The sequence below is a fragment of the Hyaena hyaena genome, unplaced genomic scaffold, assembly GCF_003009895.1.
Source record: "Hyaena hyaena isolate Hyena2069 unplaced genomic scaffold, ASM300989v1 scaffold_467, whole genome shotgun sequence".
Classification (NCBI taxonomy): Eukaryota; Metazoa; Chordata; class Mammalia; order Carnivora; family Hyaenidae; genus Hyaena; species Hyaena hyaena.
The window spans coordinates 976,360-999,640 of NW_024081100.1; the positions used below are offsets into that span (position 1 = coordinate 976,360).

The 23,281-nt window shown below is 43.7% G+C and overlaps 1 protein-coding gene and 1 long non-coding RNA gene across 3 annotated transcripts in view; one reads left to right on the forward strand and one right to left on the reverse strand.

The window, feature by feature from the left end:
• ENPP6 (ectonucleotide pyrophosphatase/phosphodiesterase 6) overlaps positions 1-23,281 on the forward strand; it is a 154,674-nt gene that overhangs the window by 80,073 nt on the left and 51,320 nt on the right. For both annotated transcript variants that reach the window (XM_039253848.1, XM_039253849.1), the window contains exon 2: positions 10,393-10,572. In XM_039253848.1, coding sequence (XP_039109779.1) covers positions 10,393-10,572 — 180 coding nt within the window. The remainder of the gene's footprint in view (positions 1-10,392; positions 10,573-23,281) is intronic.
• Positions 12,945-15,623, reverse strand: LOC120246374. Its single transcript, XR_005532031.1, has 3 exons — positions 15,560-15,623; positions 15,044-15,378; positions 12,945-13,423 (listed from the first exon to the last, which is right to left on the reverse strand). It is a non-coding gene; the product is annotated as an uncharacterized LOC120246374 (long non-coding RNA).

Consider the following 23,281-nt stretch of genomic DNA (forward strand, 5'->3'; position numbering starts at 1 on the left):
ACAATAAACTATTTGTAAAAAAAAAAAAAAAAAAAAGAATTCTCAGAGATTCTTCATGACATAGAAACTCAAAGGATAAAATATTTGAAGCTGATCCAAACTGAAACGGTAGAACAGGGAGTGCACGGGTGGCGCAGTCAGGGCAGTATCCGACTCTTGATTTTGGCTCAGGTCGTAATCTCACGGTTTATGAGTTCCAGCCCTGCACCGGGCTCTGCACTGGTAGTGCGGAACCTGCTTGGGATTCTCTGTCTCTCCCTCTCTCTTTGCTCCATGCTCTCTCAACATAAATAAATAAATGTTAAAAAAAAAAAAAAAAAAAAAAGGGAAGGGTAGGACAGTTTGCTTATGGCAAGGAAAATATGCTCACCTTCGTCATGCTATATGTTGGGAAGAGGAAGCCAGTGTTCAAAACATTCTGATAAGTGTATTTATTTACAAAGAAATAAGACTCAGGGCACCTGGGTGGCTCAGTTGGTTGGGCATCCGACTTTGGCTCAGGTCATGATCTTGCAGTTTGTGGGTTCGAGCCCTGCATCGGGTTCTGTGCTGGCAGTTCAGAGCCTGGAGCCTGTTTAAGATTCTGTGTCTCCCGGGGCGCCTGGGTGGCTTAGTCGGTGAAGCTTCCGACTTTCGCTTAGGTCATGATCTCACGATTCGTGGGTTCAAGCCCCGCATCAGGCTCTGTGCTGACTGCCAGCTCAGAGCCTAGAGCCTGTTTCAGTCTGTGACTCCCTCTCTCTCTGACCCTCCCCTGCTCACGCTATCTCTCTCTCTCTCTTAGAAATAAATAAAAAATATTTAAAAAAAAAAAAAAAAAGATTGTGTCTCCCTCTCTTTCTGCCCCTCCCCCACTCATGCTCTGTCTCTCTGTCTCAAAAATAAATAAAAACTGTATAAAAAAAGAATTTGTCGATATTTCTAATTATTTAAATAACAATGTGTTAATAAGTATTTTATTATTTTCTTCATGTCCCTATAGTTATTACAGTAAGTTTTTAATATTTTAAAAATATTTTAATTACATTAAATAAAATTATTTAAATATTTTTAAATATTTAAAAAATAAGTATTAAAACAATTTAAAGGCCTTGGAACAATTGTAATTTTTCCCACTGGTTATCAGGATAGTTTGCAGGGTTTAAGCTTGCCTGGTCATTTTTAAGAATTTTAATTCCAGTTAGTTAACATACAGTCTTCTATCAGTTTTGGGTGTACAATATAGTGACTCAACAATTCTATACATTATTCAGTGCCCATCATGTTAAGTGTATTTTTAACCCGCTTCACCTATTTCAGCCCCACCCCTGTAACCATTTGTTTGTTAAGAGTGTTTTTTTGTATGTCTCTTTTTTTTCTTTGTTCATTTGTTTTGTTTCTTAAATTCCACATATGAGTGAAATCATATGGTATTTGTCTTTCTCTGATTGACTTATTTTGGTTAGCATTATTATACATTCTGCATCTGTCCGTGTTGTTGCAGATGGCAAGATTTTATTCTTTTTATGGCTGAGTAATATTCCATTGTATATACATATGTGTGTGTGTTTGTGTGTGTGTTTACACATATATATATCACTTCTTCTTTACCCATTTATCAATTGATAAACACTTGGGCTGCTTCCGTAGTTTGGCTATTGCAAATAATGCTGCAATAAACATAGGGTGTAAGTATTCCTTTCAATTAGTGTTTTCATATTCTTTGGGTAAATACCCAGTAGTGGAATTACTGGATCATATAGTAGTTCTATTTTTAATATTTTGAGGAACCTCTTGACTGTTTTCTACAGTGGCTGCACCAGTTTGCATTCCTATCAACAGTGCACAAGTGTTCCCTTTTCTTCACATACTTGCTAACAATCATTGTTTCCTGTCTTTTTGATTTTAGCTTTTCTGACAGATGTGAGGTGGTATCTCATTGTGGTTTTGGTTTGCGTTTCCTTGACAATGAGTGATGTTGAACATCTTTTCATGTGTGCATTGGCCATCTGTCTATTTCTTTGGAGAAATGTCTGTTCATGTCTTCTCCTCATTTTCAATTAGATTATTTGTCTTTTTGGTATAGAACTGTAGAAGTTCTTCGTATGTTTTGAATATTAACCCTTTATTGGATATGTCATTTGCAAATATCTTCTTCCATTCAGTACATTGTCTTTTAGATTTGTTGATTGTTTCCTTCACTGTGCAGAAGCTTTTAATTTTGATGTAGTCCCAATAGTTCATTTTTGCTTTTGTTTCCCTTGCCTCAGGAGACGTATCTAGAAAAAATGTTGCTGTGGTTGATGTCAGAGAAATTACTGCCTGTGTGCTCTCTTTTAGGAATTTTATGGTTTCAGGTCTCACATTTAGGTCCTTAATTTATTTTGAATTTATTTTGTGTATGGTGTAAGAAAGTGGTCCAGTTTCATTCTTTTGCATGTACCTGTACAGTTTTCTCAATACCATTTGTTGAAGAGACTGTCTTTTTTTCCCATTGCATATTCTTTCCTCCTTTGTTGAAGATTAATGGATTGTATAATTATGGGTTTATTTCTAGGCTTTTTCCTTATTCTGTTCCTTTGATATATGTGTCTGTTTTTGTGCCCATACCATACTGATTTTTTTTTTTAAGTGTTAGAGATAGAGACAGCATGAGCAGGGGAGGGTCAGAAAGAGAGGGAGACACAGAATCTGAAGACAGGCTCCAGGCTCTGAGCTAGCTGTCAGCACAGACCCTGAACCACGAGATCGTGACCTGAGCCAAAGTCGGACACTTAACCAACTGAACCATCCAGGCGCCCCCATACTGTTTTGATTCCTCAGCTTTGTAGTGTATCTTGAAATCTGGGAATGTGATACCTCCAGTTTTGTTTTTCTTTTTCAAGATTGCTTTGGCTATACAGAGTTTTTCTGTGGTTCCATACAAATTTTAGGATTGTTTGTGCTAGTTCTGTAAAAAATGCTGTTGGTATTTTGATAGGGATTGCACTAAATATTTAGATTTCTTTGGGTAGTATGGACATTTTAACAATATTTGTTCTTCTAATCCATGAGCATAGGATATTTTTCCATTTGTGTTGTCTTCAATTTCTTTCATCACTGTTTTATAGTTCTCAGACCTCCTTGGGTATTTTATACTCTTTTGGTGCAATTGTAAATGGGATTATTTTCTTAATTTCTCTTTCTGCTACTTCATTTTTAGTATATAGAAATACAGTAGATTTCCGTATATTAATTTTGTATCCTGCAACCTTACTGAATTCAGTTATCAGTTCTAATAGTATTTTGGTGGAGTCTTTAGGGTTTTCTTATATAAGATCCTGTCATCTGGAAAGAGTCAAAGTTTTACATTTTCCTTACCAGTTTGTATGCTTTTTATCTCTTTTTGTTGTCTGATGGTTGTGGTTAGGATTTCCAGGATTATGTTGAATAAAAGTGGGGAGAGTGGACAGCCTTGTCTTGTTCCTGACTATAGGGGAAAACTCTCAGTGTTTTACCATTGAGTGTGATATTAGCTGTGGCTTTTTCATATATGGCCTTTATTGTGTTGAGGTATGTTCCCCTAAGCCTACTTTGCTGAAGGGTTTTATCATGAATGGATGTTGTACTTTGTCAAATGCTTTTTCTGCATCTATGGAAATGATCATAAGGTTCTTGTCCTTTCTTTTATTAATGTTATGTACCACATTGACCGATTTGCAAATATTGAACCACCCTTCTTTTCTGGGAATAAATCCCACTTGATAGTGGCGAATAGATTTTTTAATGAATTGTTGGATTTGGTGTGGGAAATTTTGTTGACGATTTTACATCTGTGTTCATCAGAGACATTGGCTTGTAGTTCTCTTTTTTTGTAGTGTCTTTAGCTAGTTTGGGTATCAGAGAATGAATATAGAATGAATATAGGAGCATTACTTCCCCTTCTATTTTTTGTAATAGTTTGAGAATACCACGTATTAACTCTTCTTAAGTGTTTGGTAGAATTAATCTGTGAAGCTGTCTGGTCCAGGACTTTTGTTTGTTGGGAGGTTTTTGATTACTGATTGCTGGTAATTTGTTCAAATTTTCTGTTTCTTCCGGATTCAGTTTTGGGAGGTCATATGTTTCTAGGAATTCATTTCTTTTAGGATGTCCAACTTGTTGACTTATAATTTTTTTATAATATTCTAATAATTTTTGGTATTTCTGTGGTGTGGGTTATTTCTTCTCTTTCTGATTTTGTTTATTTGATCCCCCCCTTTTTTTGATGAGTCTCACTAAAGGTTTATCAGTTTTGTTAATCTTTTTAAAGAATCAGCTCCTGGTTTCATTAATCTATTCTATTGATTTTTTTAGTTTCTATTTCATCTATTTTTGCTCTCATTGTTATCATTTTCTTTCTTTCACTGGTTTTGGGTTTTGTTTGTTCTTCTTTTTCTAGCTCCTTTAGGTGTAAAATTAGGTTGTTTATTTGAGATTTTTCTTTTTTTAAATTTTTTTATTTTTACTTATTTCTAGGAGAGAGAGAGACAGCATGAGCAGGGGAGGGTCAGAGAGGGAGGGAGATACAGACTCAGAAACAGGCTCCAGGCTCTGAGCTGGCAGTCAGCACAGAGCCTGACGCGGGGCTCGAACCCACGAACTGCGAGATCATGACCTAAGCGAAAGTCGGACGCTTAACCGACTAAGCCACCCAGGCGCCCCGAGATTTTTCTTATAGACCTGTATTGCTATAAACTTCCCTCTTAGAACAGCTTTTGTTGCATTCCAAAGATTTTGGACCATTGTGTTTTCATTTTCATTTATCTCCATGTATTTTTTTTTATTTTCTTTTTGATTTCTTGATTGACCCATTCATTGTTTAGTAGGATGTTATTCCCTGCATTTGTGTTCTTTCCAGTTTTTTTCTTGTCGTTGATTTCTAGTTTCATAGCATTGTGATTCAGTTTTTTGAATTTGTTGAGACTTGTTTTGTGGCCTAACCTGTGGTCTGTTCGGGAAAATGTTCCATGTGCACTTGAAAAAAAATGTGTATTTTGCTGTTTTAGGATGAAATGTTCTGAATATATCTGTTAGATCCATCTGGTCCAATGTGTCATTCAGAGCCACTGTTTCTTGTTGATTTCTGTTTGGATGATCCGTCCATTGATGTAGGTGGGGTGTTAAAGTCCCCTACTATTATTGTATTACTGTTAATTTCTTTATGTTTGTTATTAGTGCTTTATATATTTGGGAGCTGCATTGTTAGGTGCATAAATATTTATAATTATAATATCTTTTTGTTGGATTTTTCCCTTTATGATTATATAGTGTCCTACTTTGTGTCTTGCTGCAGTTTTTGTTTGAAAGTCTATTTTGACCAACGTAAGTATTGCTACCTCAGCTTTCTTTTCACTTCCATTTGTATGATAAATGCTTTTCCATCCCTTCTGCACATGTCTTCCTGCATATGTTTTTAGGTCTGAAATGGCTCTCTTGTAGGCCGAAAATAGATGGGTCTTGCTTTTTTATCCATTTTGTAGCCCTGTGTCTTTTGATCGGAGCACTTAGTGCATTTACATTCAAAGTAATATTGATAGGTATGTACTTTATTGCCGTTTTGTTACTTGTCTTATGATTGTTTCTGTAGTTCTTCTCTGTTTCTTTCTTCTCTTGCTCTCTTCTCTCACAGTTTATTGACTTTCTTCAGTGATATACTTGAATTCACTTCTTTTTGTTTTTGTGCATGGACATTTTTATGGTCCTGCACTACCATGCAAAGGGAGAACTACATATCTATATGTATCTATCATCATCATTATTATCATGCCCATTACGCTGATGAGAAAAATCGATGCTTCAAGGAGTCTATGCTCCCTGTCCAAAGTCATACAGAGGGTAAATCGTAGAGTTTGGATTTACATCTGTGCAATGTTTCCAAGACCTGCCCCCGTAACCATTATGCCACACTGCTGCCCCTACCAAGCTATGAGCACTTCGAAGACAGAGGCCATAGTTTGTGATCTATAAATGCCTGGCATGTAAACATTTGATGTGGAGTGAATAAAAAAAAAAAGAATAAATGAAATAAGAAACTATAAAAGGAATTCACATTTACTATTCGAAAATAATGAGAAAACATTAAGACTGACTGAAGATGAAGTAGCAGCAAGCTTATAGATGTCCATCAGTTATAAATAAAATGAACAGATCCATAGTCATCGAAATGCGAAGGCCAGCCATTTCTGAAATGTTTGGAAACATATAACAGGTACAGAGGGTTATTTGGGTATTTGCTAAGAACCTTGTGGTGATTGTCATTACGTCAGAATGTACTTGACTAAGACTTTGGGGAATAAAAAATGAAGGTTTCCTGTCCTCCATTCATACAACAGTTCTAGGTGTCGAAACTATTCCATGAGTGTCCTCTGAGACCAGGAGGTGTTAGTCCCATGTTTGTGAGTGGTCTGTGGCCGCTAGCTGCTCCCAGTTAAATGCAGCAGCTCTTAAACTGAGGTGACGTCTATGGATGGGCTTCAAGAGTCCCCAAGTCCTTTAGGTATCAGATTGATTGCCACATTGTGTTAATAGGTTTATAAACCTTTGGGTGTTAGGGATAAGGGAGGAAAAAAGAGAAAAATATTCAACTGTGTTTGGAAATTTTTGTACCAGGAGCTGTCCTCATTTCCACAGTGAGTAATATACACCTTCTGGAACAAATTTTAAAGCTCTACTTAGCTGTCACTTGGGATGAGCAGAAGTAGACCTTCTTTACACCATACCTGTAAACCACCTGAAATTTGAGATTTGTGGTTTGTGTCCATGTCAGGAAAGTTCCTGTTGAAGTCTAGAGGAAAGGGTCCAAATAATGAAACTATAGCAAAGCTCTGTTTGGAAAGCCCAAACCAGAGGAAAATCAAGAAGAGTTGCAGATGTATAAAAATAGATATGGGTCAGACAGAAATACGGAGATGAGAGCTTGTGGGCTGCAGAAGCCAGTACATTGTGTTTTGTTCTGTTCTGTTTTTATAGCTACCACATTTGCCTGGCCAATAAAAATGACAGAGCAAGAGAGAGACAGGGTAGGTGAGGAAACCAGCTTGAGTAAGAGCAGACAGAGACTGTTAGAAGCATAGACTGCCAGCTTCAGTGTATGCAGGGAAAGAAAATCAGCTCATCTGGGAGAGAAGATTCAGAGCAGGCATGAAATGGGAACCTACATCCTCCTACTGGCTTCCATCAAGAGTAACGTTTCCCGGAACAAAGGGATGTCTCTGGGGACCAGCACAGCATCTGTCATTGAGCCTTTGAAGAATACACCTTCCCATTTTAACTTAAGGCCCTAAATCCACCAAAAGAATAAAACTTACTTTCTGAACAGAGTTCTGAGGATAACCTTCTTATTGAAAGGTCTCCACTATACACTTGGAAACCCCTTCACTCACACAGAGAGAACTACTGGTCCCAGGATCTTCCTTAGGTACCCTTCACTCCTAGGAAGTGAGCAAGAACCTCCTTTCCAGAACATCACTCCCAGCCTTTGGAGAAGTGTTGACTTCCGTAGGTCCAAGTGTGGTTTAGAAGGGATGAGCCACTGTGGGCCAGCCTAGCCCAGCCAGTATGCTAGATGGGAGCAGGAATCAAAGCCATTCTTGGGGGCCTTGTCTTAAAGATGCCTCCCTAAAGAATGCTTTAATTATAAAGTGATGGGAGCTCACTTGAATGAGTGGGCACCACCAATTCAACTAGTGTGTAAAGAGAGTAGCAAGGCTAGTGCTACATCCCACATAATGGGGAGGAGGGCGTATCCACCATGAAAAACACTAAGGGACTCAGATAACCACAGGACACAAGATTTCGTCATTTGAAAATGTAAGATATGCCAGAACTGTGTGTTAACCGCACACACAGATCTTGTCTCTCCTCAGTGAGGCCCTATGGGTGTTTCTAAAGAAACGTGTAAGAGGTGGAGAATTTAATGTAACAGACATTCTCTGGAAGAGTGTTCTCTCTCTGTCTCTCTATCTCTGTGTGTCTCTTACACAGACATCTCCCACCATCCAGTCATAGGGCAGCTCTGTATTCCACAGGAGGCTCCTTATAATTTTATGCCCAGAAAGCAAAAGAGGCCAAGAGAGTTTGCATCCTTTATGGTTTAGATGGTTGAGTGTGTTAAAAAAAAAAAAAAAAAGAGAAAAATATTCAACCAAATGATATTGTGGCATTTCTGAGATATACGATAGAGGTTATAAGTACTTTAAACATTATTTTTGGTTGCTTCATCCTTCTCTGCAAGTAACACCTAGTGGAAGCTGCATCACGTGAGGTCCCTGCTTAGATCTGGGTTTCAGGCATTTCTTCAAAAATAGTCAAAACAGTTCCAAACAAAAGCAGAGATTCCTACACCCGTCCCACTTGGTATGACTTCCTGTTATCCCTGTCCTGATACCCCTAGCCGTTGCAGCCCTTTCCTGTGATTCATCTAGAAACTTTTCTTGATTTACTGACTTCAGTAATGCTTTCCACACCCCTTTCCAATTTTGCACCCTTGCTCAGTGTCCGTGACACCAGCTCCAGATGAGCCCCCTGCCCTTAGGAGGGTATTAGAGGGCATCTACAGGGCACGACCGGAAAGGACACATTTCCCAACGAATATTGTCACGATTATCTTGCATAGTGAAAGGGAGGAGTGAACATTAGTAGGATAATAAAAAACATTTTAGATATAGGATGCAGTTTTTGAGTAAAGAAAGCAGGTAGGAAATTATACTCCTGAGAGGGTTTCCCTTGATATTATTAAACTTTGATACGCTAAAAAAAAGTAACATGGTTAACCAACAATGCCTCTACTTTTAATGAGTTAGAACATACTAGGAATCATCCTCAGCAACAGAGTGGGTGAGAATCCTTGTAATTCTCAAGTTAAGGTGGCAGCTTGGTCCCCTTCTTAACCCTGGCCCAGGGAAGCCTGTCTCTTTTATGCAAAAGGACTTCTGTTGAGTCTTACAAACGGGCATTGGAGGGTGGGGACCACACGAATTTGTTTTGAATGTCTAAGCTTATCACAGTGCGGAGCCCATAGGAGCCCTGAATAAATGTTTGTTGAAGGAACAAATGTAACTAAGTTCCTTAACTATTGGAGAAATTGCTCAACTTTTTTTATTTTAATTTTTAATTTTATCAGTCCACATGTGAAAGCTTTTGGTCAGGATCAAAACTCTAAGTCTGTAACCTTGGGGAAAAACTATTTTGTCTGGATCTCTGGACTTTAAGTTCAAAGCATGATTTGTAGAAGGCCTGGGTTTCTGTGATGAAATAAAAGGTTTTTCTTTTATAATATTTTGGGTCTCCACATTTTGAAAATTGTATTTTATGGTTTCTCCTTGTTTTTGTTTAAAAATAAAGTGGGTGTAGTGATCAACCATGGGAATCTACCCCAAAAACCAAGAGCCCACTTTACATACTATATGTTAGCCAACTTGACAATAAATTATATTAAGGATACTTAAAAAATAAAAATAAAGTGTGTGTGTGTGTGTGTGAAAAAGAGAGAGAGAGAGTTGGGTTGGGGTAGAGGTGCTTAAGAAGAAAGAACAGCAGCAAACAAGCAAAAAAAACCACCTGGTTTAAGCACAGTTAGTGAGCTCAGCGAAGCATGTTTCATCTGTTGCCAAATGACGCTCACAAAAATTGAAGCGATTTTTGATGCACTTGCCAATGTTTGTGTTATTTTTACTTTGAAGATGCAGCAGATTGCTCCAAAATAAATAATTTAAGCCTAACGTTTCAAAAGAGTCCAAGCGCTTGCTTCTTTCACTTCTGGCTTCTCTTCTGGGACTAAGCTGTGCCCAACAGAAGCAATCCTCATTTCTATAGAACACTCCATTTGGAGGATTGTTTTCTTGCTTTGTTTTCCAGAGTTGAATCTACTTTCACCATTCTGTTCCAAATGCCGTAGATCCTATCATTGTTCTGCATTGAAGTGATAACTCCTCTTATCTGGGAAAACAAGGGAGTAAACTCCCCACAATCTAGATTCATGACTGGGTGGGAGCAGAGCTTTGAAGGGGTGCTCTGGGGTGAAAAGCTAACCCAAGCCACACGGGAGTCTACAGTTTTCATACTGATTCATATTTAGATTTCGAGCCGTGAATGGGTCAAATTGTGCACACAATGTCCTCAGTGCAACTTAAAATAGCTTGGCAAGTTAACTTCACAAAAAATGACCCCATCCTCGGTTATTAGACTTCTCATTGGATTGTCTTTGTGGTACAGTCTAAGAGAGAAGAAATATCGATGGTAAAAAAAAAGTCAAAATCTTCATGCTGTCCTATACTTCCTACCTGTGCATGAATGGCTTTTATAATCTGAAAAGAGAAAATGGCTTTTATAAAAAGATAAAATATAAAGAGACCAGAATAATAAACTGACAGCCTTGTGTTCTCATTAACATAGGCCGCCATTGTGAGGTCCATCAGATGATCGGAAACTACATGTGGGACCCCAGCACCAACAAGTCATTTGACATTGGTGTCAACAGAGACAGCCTGATGCCTCTCTGGTGGAATGGATCCGAGCCTCTCTGGGTCACTCTGACCAAGGCCAAGAGGAAAGTCTACATGTACTACTGGCCAGGTGAGTGTGTTAACATCCAGGCTCCTCCAGCCTTTCACATCTCAAACCGTGGAGACCATGGAGTCTCTGAAGGCAAATGATGTAGTTGTCATGTCCCCAGACCAAGCCAGGTTTGGAGAGTGGGGTCTTTACAAGAAATATGTCTTATGGGCTTGGTTTTTAACCTTGTGTTTTGAGCTCTTTAACTTCGGACGAGACCATTTCCTGATTTCCTTGGTTCCGCAATACTGCCGAAGTATAGCATACTTTTTCACGTGCAGAATTTTGGATATACAAAGTAGATAAATTATGTGTTGCTTCTCTGCTTTACGAAAGAATTTGGCATACTGTTTCTGTAGATTTTGAGCTTTCCTCCAATGCTGAAAACAGGATTCAGAGCTCTTCCAACTTTTGGGTACCAGAGTACATGACGTCTCCTTGTATTCATATTCCTCCTGGACATAGTAGATCAGTGAGGAACTAAATTACTTTACTTAGTGCAGTGAGCTAAGTCACTGTGCAAACTACCCTCACTGCTGTGAGAAGTCTTAGAATATTCTCGTCTTGGCAGTCAGAACCCTTTCATGAGGATGAGAGGATTCAGTAATAATCATCAACTTACAAGTGTCTTCCTATTGGTGGGATTCGTGCTTTAGGTGAGTGGGAAGTTTGACTTTCCTACATACGTGGCTGTAGACCCTTTTTTTCCCCCCCCAAATTCTTTTTTTTTTTTTAATGTTTTATTTATTTCTAGGAGAGAGAGAGAGACAGTGTGAGCAGGGGAGGGTCAGAGAGAGAGGGAGTCACAGACTGAAACAGGCTCCAGGCTCTGAGCTGGCAGTCAGCACAGAGCCCGACGCGGGGCTCGAACCCACGAACCGCGAGATCATGACCTAAGCGAAAGTCGGACGCTTAACCGACTAAGCCACCCAGGCGCCCCTTTCCCCCCCAAATTCTTAATGGTGTTACACTGCCGATAGTCATCATGGCGGGGGGGTGGGTGCTGGAAGAAAGAAAGGGATTAATGGAGAGAGGCAGCTGGGGAGCTCACTGGCAGCAGCCTGATAAAACCGTGAGAGCTGGTAGGTTGTGGGGGACCGTGGCAGGTGGGGGTGGGGGCGGACGGAGAGAAGGATCAGTAAGCTGGGGCTGAGCCGCAGATGACCCTCATTGAGGGCCTTCAGCAGGACCCTAGAGGACGCTGGTTGGAGGTGGTCACGTGGAGAGCTGCTCGGGGCACTCGAGGCTGTGCCAGCTCTTAGAGGAGCATAGAACACAGACAGATGGAGACCGTGGTAAGCAGACCCATGGCCGAGCTGGGGTGTGTGCCCGGAAAGCTGCCACAGAGCAGAGACCAGTGTCCATAGGTGAGCCTGGGAAGGCCAGAGCAGACCGCACGGATTCAAACTGGGCATGCGGGCCAGTATACACAGGCTGGCTCTCCTGGCAGATAGAATTTCAGGGGAGTCGTCGAGTTTATTCAGAAGACACCTGGGCTTCTGCCTGGAGCAGCTACCTCCACTGACATGAGAAGAAGCTTTCAAGGAAGGGAGAGGTTTAAGAGGACTTTATTACCTTTAGTGGAGACCCATCTTTTCTCAGAGCGGGATGTGAGATTCAGGAAAGAATTCAGTGCATCAGCCAACCTGATCAGAGTTGCTAGAGGAGCCAAGCTCATGGGTCAGTCCAATGTGATGAGGTCTCAAACCAAAAGACGCGCTTTGAGGTCATTCTCAGAAGTCATTGTCAACAAACACAAGGACCCGCACGCGTAGGCCATGAAGAGGGAACAGATTGGGCATGCTGCCCCACGGGCTGCCCCACATAGATCTAAGGACCATCCAGGTGCATGTCGCCCCAGTGCTGGATGGGCCGTCTTCCAGGCACCTGGTTAATTTAACTTCTTATGTTTTGGAACTTGAGGTTTTCATAGCTCTCCCCAGCTTCTCTACATATGATCCCCTGCCAGTGGCCTTTCAGACAGCCATGGCTGGTGATGCACGTGAAGACGGGGACTTGTCCTGAAGGGAGATAGCTATCATATATCAGACCTCTCCCTGCCGCCTTGCAGAGCATCATTTTCATCCTGGAGAATCTGGTCCCTTCATGATCATCAACAACTTGAAGTTTTATATCCCTGAACATCCAAAAAAAAAAAAAAAAATCTCAAAGCCAGCTTGCATGTAAAATACTGTTACTCTTCCAGAACAGTTCCTGAAGGAGAAGAAAGGGCCAGTCACTTCTTTTGATTCATGGTTCAACAGCCAATGTGATGTAACAACTATGCCTTAAGAGCAGTTTATAGAGTTATCTATTAGGAGGAAGGAAGCTAAAAAGAAAGCTCCTAGAATTTCCTAAGCAACCCAAATGAATATTAGCTAAAGATGTGGCCTTGTTGAAGTCTTGACAGAAGTTGGATGAAAAGTTTCTTGTTTTCCAGACACTGTCCAGTCCTTCTCAGCCGGAAACCCAAATAAAGGCTCTCAGAGAGCTAGGTGTTTCTGAAGGGCTCTTTCTCACACCCTCCATTCTTCTTGGCCATCAGCTGAGGGATTAATGGTCACTGTTTTCCTTTCTCCCTCCCATCTCAGTCCCCTCCAGCCCCTCCACAGCTAATTGCCCCATGAGTGTTCATTTGTCTCTGCAAGATTAAGTGAAGTGCGATGGCGTTTCTTCTAAACATGACTTGATTTTATTTTTCTTCTCAAATCCTCCTCTTCCTTCTCCACTTCCCAGAGGACGTTGTGCAGACCTCTGGATGAGGTCTGGAAAATCTTCATTCCTCCAGTGAGCTGTGTTATGACACTTTGAGTCTCGCCATGAAGTCAATATTTAGAAGTGCAATTTAGAAATGGCACTAGTTCAAGCTTTCCTGTCAGGTAGATAAAGCAGCAGACGGAAAAATTCATCAGTGGTGAAGAGTCCAAAATAGTCCACCTTAAGTCTCAAAGGAATTTAATATTGTAAACAGACCCTTTATTACCTCACCCAGTGATGCCATTGAGCTGTCCAGGGAGAAGTGTACCATGGGAAAGGGTCCTGAGCCCTAAATCAAATATCTCTCTGGGAGAGATCATCCAGGAACTGCATAGCTGGGGGCTAATAGTGTTCTGGAAAGGACAGGAGCTGAGCCTGTGTCATTCACTAATTGTATCCCCTACTCTGTCCCTCTGGTTTGAGATCAAAGAAACTTTACTGGGGGAAAACGAAGGGACTCCAGTATTCACTTCATATCAAGGGAAACCCAAAGCAGAGAAGGATCGAGGAGGAGGAGAAATGAGATGAAAATGGCAGGATGAGTAAGATACCGTATGGAAACTGAGTTTGAGCCCCTTGGACAGTCAGTGCTGCCATACATAGTGGCAGTGGTTTTGAAGTTTGTTCTTACGGCTCTCATGAAATACGAAAAAGGAACGAAAATTAGCAACTTTTTAGGAGCCTATGGGTAAAGTTCTTTGGAGTGTTCGAAGACTCTAAGCTCTACATCATGCATTTTGCAGTGTTGACTCCCTACAGCCAAGCACTCATGGGGACTTGGAAGCAGTGTGGCCCTGGGCAGTGTTGGGTGTGGGTCTGGGCTCGTCTGCTGACCTCTTCCTGTCCTGTGCAAGTGTTCAGATAAATAGAGTATCTTCTGTGCATAGAACGACACACTGTCACCTGGCCTTCCCTTCCCTACTTGCCGGAGGTGGCTGGGTGGGAGCTTTATGGGCAGGTATCTGACTCAGCTCCTGTCGAGTTTTGGTTGCTACAAGCAAGGTGTTTTCATCTGCATGGCTAAGGAGACACGTATTGGCTGTGGATGGAGGATTGTGGATTATTCACCGCATCTTTCTCTTTCCTGCATGGTGGGTCCCTGACAGCCTTCAGCTGGGCTGAACTTAGATGCATACACGGCACAGGGAACATTAGGGGCCCAGCATCAATTCTACAAGTGTGTGAGTTAACATTATATATGGCTATTCTTTGACTCTTTGATCAGGACTCCAAATTATCTGGATAAAAACTGAAACTTTTTTTTTCTTTTGGAAAATACTTGACATTCAAATGCACAGGATTCAGAATCTCACTAAATTTTCCAATAATATCACCAGTTTAGCATTAGACTTTAAAATGTATGTAAGTTTAGAATCCAGAGAGGCCTTAGTATGTAGTTTGCTGATTCCTACACTTGTAAATCAAGGCCATTTTAGGAAAATGATCGAAACTATGGATCCCCTCTGCAGAAAAACACACCCGTGCATACAACACTCATAATTTTGTGCTCATGTAACACAAGAGGCTACAATGATGAGCACTGGTAAGTGACCTTTGACATAGCAACACATGTATATCTAATCTATATCTAATTGATTTGAATTTCTTCATGTGATAGAAACACATGTTAAACATCACCACAGTACCAAATGAAACCTGGGGACTCATAATTAGTCTTGTCTAGCCAGAGCGGGCTTGGGTCAAAATCCTCTAAGACTCTTCAGGTTGAATTCACCTGGAGTCGTTTCCTTCGTGTGTCGTGACTTTGGTAAGATCTGCATCACCAATGTTTCTGTCTGTGTCAGCAAGTAAAGGATTATGAATTCTCATTTCAAGTCAGAGGTTGTCTTAAGAAGTGATCTTCACAAGTGTCCCGCAGGGTTCCTAGGTGCCACCCGCTTCTGCTGTAGAGAAGCTGGAGAGGCGGTGCCTCTCTGGAGCGCTGCCCGCAGGAGCAGTTCCGCCAGCTCTAATCGCTGAGCAGCCGGGGCCGGTCTCCTTCTGCAGGCGGCAGCTTGGCCAGAAGAGCTCGTAGTTTCTCAGCAACATCCATTATGGTAATTAGAGAGCCTGAAAGAGAAATCCAGGGATGAACTTCCGTGCTTCACAAGTCATGGCAAATCTGCTTCTTCATAAAATATTTTAAAGGGGTGTGACTCCAGGTCCTGGAATCAGCTCTTAGGAGACAGCCATGAGGAAAACCAGATACGGGATCCCCTTACCCCATCCTCCCCTCCCTCCAAGAACTCACCATCCTGTGGAGGAGACAGATGATAATCTTATACTTGCCCAGATAAGTGCATATAAAAGCCCTGCTTGTTTAAAGCATAACAATGAAGTGTGTTGCACTGTGACATCATAATAAGAGAGGGTGACACCTTGGGTGAAGGGGGAAGGAGCGTGCAGGCTGAGGGGACAGCAGTGTTAAGGTCTGGAAGGGATTGGAGGAGCGTGGCAGCCTCAAGGGACAGAGAGGGCAGGACAGGTGTGCGGGGGAGGAGGTGGAGAAAGGGCCCCGGCCAGGTTCTGTGGGCCGGGCTGGAGAATTTATTCCTACCCTGAGAGGAAGAAGAAATCCCTGGAAGGCTCTGAGGAAGAAGGAGGCAGTGTCATGCTTGCATTTTGACAAGAGCACTCTGGCTGCTACATGGAAAGTGGAATGTGGCACCCAAAGTGGGTAGAATAGTCTGGAAGCTCTTGTGTGGACCTCGGCAGGAGGTGGGAATAGCTTGGACCTGCATTACAGAAGTGGTGAGAAATGGAATCCCTGGGGGCACATTTAGGAATTAAAGTCGCCAGGACCCAGTGATGAATTGGACTTGGGATTGAGCAGTGACAGGCATGACACCTGGCTTCTGGCTGAGCAAACTGGCTGAGCTCAGGGAAGAGAAGCTGGAGGCACAGAGGTGTGGTTTGGGGCGGAGGTGCCAGGGGTCATTGACAATGTGGGCCTTCTGGAAGCTTACCCAGGGAGAGAGCAGGGCTGAGGAGAGGAGAGGGTCCCAGACACACAGCCTTGAGGAAGTTAATGCTAAGATGGAGGTGAGCCTGCAAAGGAAACAAAGGAGTAGCTTGAGAAGCAAGAGAAAAAACAGGAGTTGTGAACTGTCTAATGAACAGCGAGGGGCACCTGGGTGGCTCATTTGGTTAAGTGTCAGACTTCGACTCAGGTCATGATCTCGTGGTTCGTGAGTTCAAGCCCCTCATTGGGCTCACGGCTGTCAGCACAGGACCCACTTTTGGATCCTCTGCCCCCCTCGCCCTCTTTGCCCCTTCCCCCGTGTGCACTCTCTCTCAAAAATAAATAAATCTTAAAAAAAAAAAAATTAAAAGAACAGTGATATCCCTTTAAAAAGGAGCCTAATAAGGGACTTGGGCTCATCTGAGAAGCCAGGGAAAGATGTCACTGAGAGAATGACTCCAGCCGAAATCTGTTGGCACATGTTTGTCAGAGAAACTGAAGGAATACAGTGGTTTCAAGATGGGGATGGTGGTCGTCAGTGCTCACTTTTGAGGGACGTTGAGTGGCCTGCAAAGAGCATCTGGGTATATTATCGGGGATGCCACTGGCAAGCTCTGAACTCTGAGGAGTTTAACCTCCTTTAACATTTTCTAATTTAGACTAATAATTATTATTAATAATGCAGGGTATTCTTTAATTTCCACCTACTGCAAGAGAGTCATGGCTTTAATAGTGACAATGATTCTGATTATGATACTTCAACTGGAATTGGTTTTGAAAAAAAGAAAATATACAAATAATAAAATTTGTGATGAGTTTTCCCACAAAGACAATTTTCAGTCAGACAGGAAAAAAGTGATGGAAAAAAAAATATCCAGCACTCTTTTTCTGGTTAGTGACTGCTTCGAATGCCATTTTAGAGTTGGTACAATCCTCGGGTTGGGAGGCAGACAAGAAGTCGGCAGTTGCCGCACACCAGGGATGTTGTGATTATAATAGACACAGGGTACCGGGTGATCACTAGGCCCGATCTCTAGGAGCATTCAAGGCAGAGGAAAGGATCCGGGCTGTGGTTCAAAGATCAAAGCAAGCAAGGGCGTGTGGTCTTTGCAAACCTGCAGAGCGAAACGAGGCTGCAACTGATTGACTAAGGGGACGTGAAGAGACAGAAAACCAGCAATGGCCAGATCTTTAAGTACCTATGTGCTATGTAAAGGGATTTGAGTCTCAGGGACTATTAGTGAGTTAGGACCAATTGCTGAAACAGATAAGCCCCGAAGTCTCAGTGGCGTACCCCAGTAGTTTACCTTTTGTCACAGAAAGTTCAAAACGAGTGGTCCTGATCAGCAGCTGACTCACCCAGTAACCACACAGACCCTGCTGGGGACTGAAATCATTCCCCACCCCCCACCCCCATCTGGTATCTTGGAGCCCCGATCCCCAGTGTGATGATATTTGGGGGGTGGGGCTTTTGGAAGGCAATTAGGTTTAGCTGAAGGACGAGGGTAGGGCTTCCACGCTGGGGTTAGTGCCCTTGACCATCTACAAACCAGGAAGAGGTGCCTCACCAGGCACCCAATCTCCTAATACCTTGATCTTGAACTACCCATCTCCCAGAACTATGAGACATAAATGTTTGTTGGCTAAACCACGCAGCCAGTGGCATTTTGTTAGAGCAGCCCAAACGCACTAACGCAGAAAGGAAGGGGGAAGATGAAAAAGAAGATAAGGAAGAAAAGAAACGTGAGAGGAGGACGTTACTCCAACATTCGTTAGACCAAGCAAGGAGGCAGACATGCCAGAGGACAAGCTTTCGGGTTAACTGCCAGTCAGAGCAGGGGAGCTGCGCTTTCAGGGCTCCCCTTCCTGCCATTATCAGGACCTGGGAATCGTGGGCGCTCATCCTCGGAGTGCTCACCCTCCTCCTGGGTGCTCGGGGCTCACTGCCAAACTCCACCTGCTCCGGCCTCCCAACCGACGCACCAGCCTCAAGGCTCCCTGCGCCTTCGCCCTGTGTCCCCCCTGTCAGTGACCCTGCTGCCAGCTGATCCCATCAAGATATTTCAACAAAGGCTAATGATGGGGGGGTCTCAGAGAAGATGCCATTTTATTCTAACAGCCCCCAGTGCACGACTAATATGGCAATTGTAGCCTACAGGGCAGACCCAGGGAGGAAGAAAGTTTTGTTCGGAGGGATCAGGATCGCTGGCCTCTCTCTGGGCTGGTGCTGGCATTCTTCCAGCCAGAGCTTGTTGGGGGTCAAGGTTAATTCCCACTGAGAGCTCCGTCGGGCCCAGAAGGCTCAAGCTCTGCAGGGCCTCACCACCTCCGTTCGTTTTCTGTGTTAGTCCGGGTGCTAAACGACCTCAGGCTGTCTGGGCAGTCGCCAAGGAGGGACCCTTCTTCCTGCCAGGGTGTCACTAGAGCCCTCCAGGGGAAAGGCTGCCCCCCCCCTCCATTCAGGGCAGTGTCTGGGTCCAGGGTTCTTTCCACATTCAGTAGGATGCTCACCCGAAGCACCAGCACCAACGACCCTCTGCTCTCTGCTTGCGTCCTCCTTTCCTACATGCTATTAAGAGGCAAATTTACTTTTTTTAAGTTTATTTATTTCTTGAGAAAGAGAGTGAGCATGTACAAGCAGAAGAGGGGCAGAGGAAGAGAGAGAATCCCAAGCAGGCTCCATACTCAGCACAGAGCTGACAGGGCCCTGGATCCCATGGCCCCGGGATCATGACCTGAGCCTGAATCAGGAGTTGGACGCTTAACCGAGTGAGCCACCCAGGTGCCCCAGAGGTGAATTTATTTAAGTTTCTGTCCTTGCTCTTCCTCCTTAGGAGAGATTCTTCCCTCTGGATGCAGGTAAGAATCACATGAGGCCATTATAGAAACACCAGTGCCCAGGCTTCCCTCTCACAGCTCCCACATAACTGGTTTGGGGCAAGGGCCCTGCATCAGTGCTCTTGAAAGTTACCTCCTGTTGTTTCTGCTGTGCAGCCGGGTGAGAACCATGGCCCAAACACACCTGGCTGCTTGCCCGGCGCCTGTGACCTGATGTGCCATCTCTGGCTGGCCCCTGTCACAGTCCTGTGACAGTCCCCTGACTCGTCCCCAGCTAATTAAACTGTTGTGGGAATCCTCTTTCCCTGCCCTGGTCACTGCTGGAGAACCCTCCGCCATGTTTGAAACCAAGGCACCTTTGCCTTCTCTGATGCCAGCAAGGAAAAGAAATGTGTGGACCGAGCACCTAAAGTGAACTCGGCACTCCACACACATACTTTTATTTAATCCTCAGAACAATCATGAGAAATTACTGCTCTTATGCCCACCTTACAGTTGAGGAAGGGTGGCTCAGTCTGTTGAGCATCTGACTTCAGCTCAAGTCATGGTCTCGTAATTTGCAGGTTCATGCCCCATGTTGGGCTCTGTGCTGACAGCTCAGAGCCTGCAGCATGCTTTGGATTCTGTGTCTCCTTCTCTCTGCTACTGCCCCACTTCCACTGTCCTTCTCTCTCTTTCTCTCTCTCTCTCTCTCTCAAAAATAAGCATTAAAAAAATAAGATAAATAAAAAGGGATCTTTAGTTTGGACCCACTTTAATTCACCTGGAGGGAACCCTCTGATCCAGGTAATTCTCCACCCAAAATCAAGCTGCAAGGTCACACCAAGAATTCAAATATACATTTGCAGCAAACACCATAGAGTGGAACGCAAGCCCTGTTTTGAATCACTAAGAGATCACTAAGGAATAGGAGGAAAGTATTTTCAGGAAAGGGGTAGACAGAGGGGGCTGACTGCCGGGCATCCTAGAAAGAACAGACAGAACCCCACTGTTTGATGTCACAGGGCTGGGAGGCAGAAGCCATGGATAGGGTTAGCCATAGACAGGACCACCTGCAGAGAGAGGAGCCAGTGCTGGGCAGTGTGACCCCCGGACTGACCCCAGGCTGTTTGCCCAAGGATTGCCAAGAAGTGGTTTTGCAGAGCGTGCGCACACAGCACTCAGTCCTGGTCCCAGATGCTCCTAGGAGTGGCTCAGAACCACTTCAGAGGTTGGGGAGAGTAAGATTCCCCCAGATACATGTGGAGAAAGGGTGGTTTGTAAGACTTGAAGATCATCAGGGGGATGCGGGATCCCTGGATAGGTGCTGGAGTTCTAGCAAACTAGCTGACAGGGCTGAGCTCTGCAGTCAAGGGCTTGTCGGCATCTTGCATCCTAAGTAGGTCCAGTCTGCTGCGATCCAAATACCAGGAAAGCACCTGCTCAGAAGAGGAGACTGTTTGGGAATACCGTGTGGTGCAGAAGTCACATGGCTTCCTTTGGGGGGAGTGTGATGTCATCGTAATCATGTCATCCAATGCAATATTTAGGTCATCTTGAAGCCTGTGCCCCAGACCCGGAGCTGATACCTCATACAAGGGGGCACCCGGGGGCATCGGTCCAGTAGTGGTCGTCCATTCCTCACCTGGTCCCACTTGGGAGGAGTGCTGTCCTGGACTCTGGGCCAGAGATTCCCCCATCTAAAGCTAAGTACCAAATGCAGAGATTAAAGCTCCACCGTTGGCTTCATTATACCTTGCTGTAGTTTCACCACTGCCTTCCTAATGCGGAGACTCAGCTTGGGTTAGGCATGCATTCCTTCTCATCTTGGTTTCCCATTAGTCACCTTTTATGCCCAGTGAGTCATTTTCAGTTGAGTTTTTGGAATCTGCTCTAATGGGTGAGTTGTTTCTCATCTCATCTCTCTCCTGGGCTTGCTCTGTGCCCCTGTGCACAAAACCAGTCGTCAGCGGCATCCTGTGCTCCGGCCAGCCCACCATCCTCTCCCTACATCAGAAGACAGTGGCTACCAGAGGTCTCCTAGCTCTGTGGGCCAGGCCAACCCTGGGGAAAGGGTCTCTGAGATCAAAGGCCATGCTTTCCCTAAGGACTTGTTCCCACAAGTTCCTATGTCTCAGATGTATTTTCCTGGAAAAGGTTACATGTTTCTAAGAGAGTTAATTGGCTTAGCTGTTTTAATAAGCTCTCTTGAGACATGTATTCAACAGTTGTACACCTGCCTCATATCACATAAAATGCAGCTCATAGGGGTTATTGTTACAAGATGTGTCAAAGTTGGCAAGTGGAGCTGTACTTGGAAGGTGAGACCTGTGCTCTTGGAAGTTGGAGAAATGTGATTTTTTTATGGGCTCGACTTGGTGGTCCTTGGAGAGAGTTGCCAGGAAGCAAGGATCATTCCGGAAAGCGGTGTGTGTCGTATAAATGCACCACAGCTAGGAGAGAGAGATTGCGAGCTGATGGGGAAACCCTGGGACCCTCACTTCTCCCATCTGAGACCCTTGTTTTCCCTGTAAAATTAAAGGGGTTTGATGTATGGTTGCCACGAAGGGCTCTCAAAGCCCTGAGCTCTGCTAGGATCCATGGGGACGTCATTCACATTCTAGACATCGTGGCTTGCATATTTATTTTGACAGTGTTTTTGGCCACAGCAGTCAAGTGTGATCATGACAAAATAGGTATATTCAAATAAGTTGTTACTGGATGGCAATTAAGTGTTTTTTAAAAAGAAAGGCCTTTTTAAAGAAGTCCGGCATGCGCTTAGTGGTGGCCCTCTCTGCCCTTGAAGTTCCCTTCAACTCTGTATGTTTTTGTTAGGTTGTAGAAGATTCCCACCCAGCCTGAGGTGGGAATATCCAGTGGGAAGATGGATTCTAGACAGAGATAAGATGAAATCCTAGAAAATGAGCCTTAATGAAGGGCAGTTCCCTTCAAAGTTCCCTGAGAGCAGTGAGGAAACAAGATGGGATAAAGCCAAATCATGCCCTCAAAGTGTTTGTGAAACCAAAATCTTACTCCATAGCTCCTGGCTGATCTTTCAAACTAAGATCCAGGCCACTGCCTTTGTTTCCCCACATCCCTATGCAGAGATCCAGAAATCCTGCTTTCCTCAGTCATGTTGAGGTGACTTGCAATGACCTCAGTTGCTCAGATTCCATGCTCCCCCCGAAGCCATGGAAATGGGCTGGAGGAAGGAGACTCAAATCTGGAGCAACATACCCACTTTTACAGATTGAGTGCATGACAGATCCAGAAAGGGCCCGTGGACTCCTGGTTAGAGAACCATCTCGTGCGATCCACACAACCCCCGCCCCCACCAGTCTGCTCATTTCCATCAGATGAAGACTGATGAAAACAAAACAAAGTACCTACGAGAACTCGCCTAGGAATGATTAGCCTTGCTCACCCTAAGCCTACCAGCTTCGCTAACGTTCCATTGCATTGCGGCTGTCATCTCTGCTAGCTGTTTCCTTTGCCAGTCATTTATTCATTCTGGGTCCTGAGATTAGAAGTAGAGTGAATGTGTCCGCCTTTTGAGATCTCACCAAAGAAAGACCATTCTGGACGGAGAGAGCAGAAGGATTGCACTTGTCCCCGTTTCTGTCCACCTGGGGACTAGTTTCATCTCTCAGGGGCACATGAAGGTGCATAGCTTCTATCGAAATTCACCGTGTTTGCAGGACCTGGATTCAGGGCATCTCTGATGGGTCGAGATACGATCCTTTCACCCTGTCATTTGGCTCTCTGATTACCTGAATAGATAGCAAATCATAATGCCCCATTTGCTCTGCTCTGAAAGTGCTTCTTCTCCCTTTGCTCACAGAGCTTCAGTTGTGGGACAGCCCAGAGGAGAATAAATTATATGACTGTAAGTCATACGTCACCTCCCACTCCCCACACCACTTTATGCCTAGAGGCTTTCTGAACATTACAGCTCCCTTAGAGTAGAGCTACTGCTGCCTGGCTTCCCAGTTCAAGGTTCTTCACACTGGGTTCCTAGGGTTTACAAGAGCAAGATTGCTTTAAAGGAAATCAGTTCTAAGAGCCTCAACTTCCATGTGCATTGCAAATATTGGCTTGATGAAAAACATGCCCTTTCCATACTTTATGTCAGAAAAGAGTACCCCTCAGCCATCCAGAATCTCACTAAGGTGTGTTGCTCTGACATATGAAAAC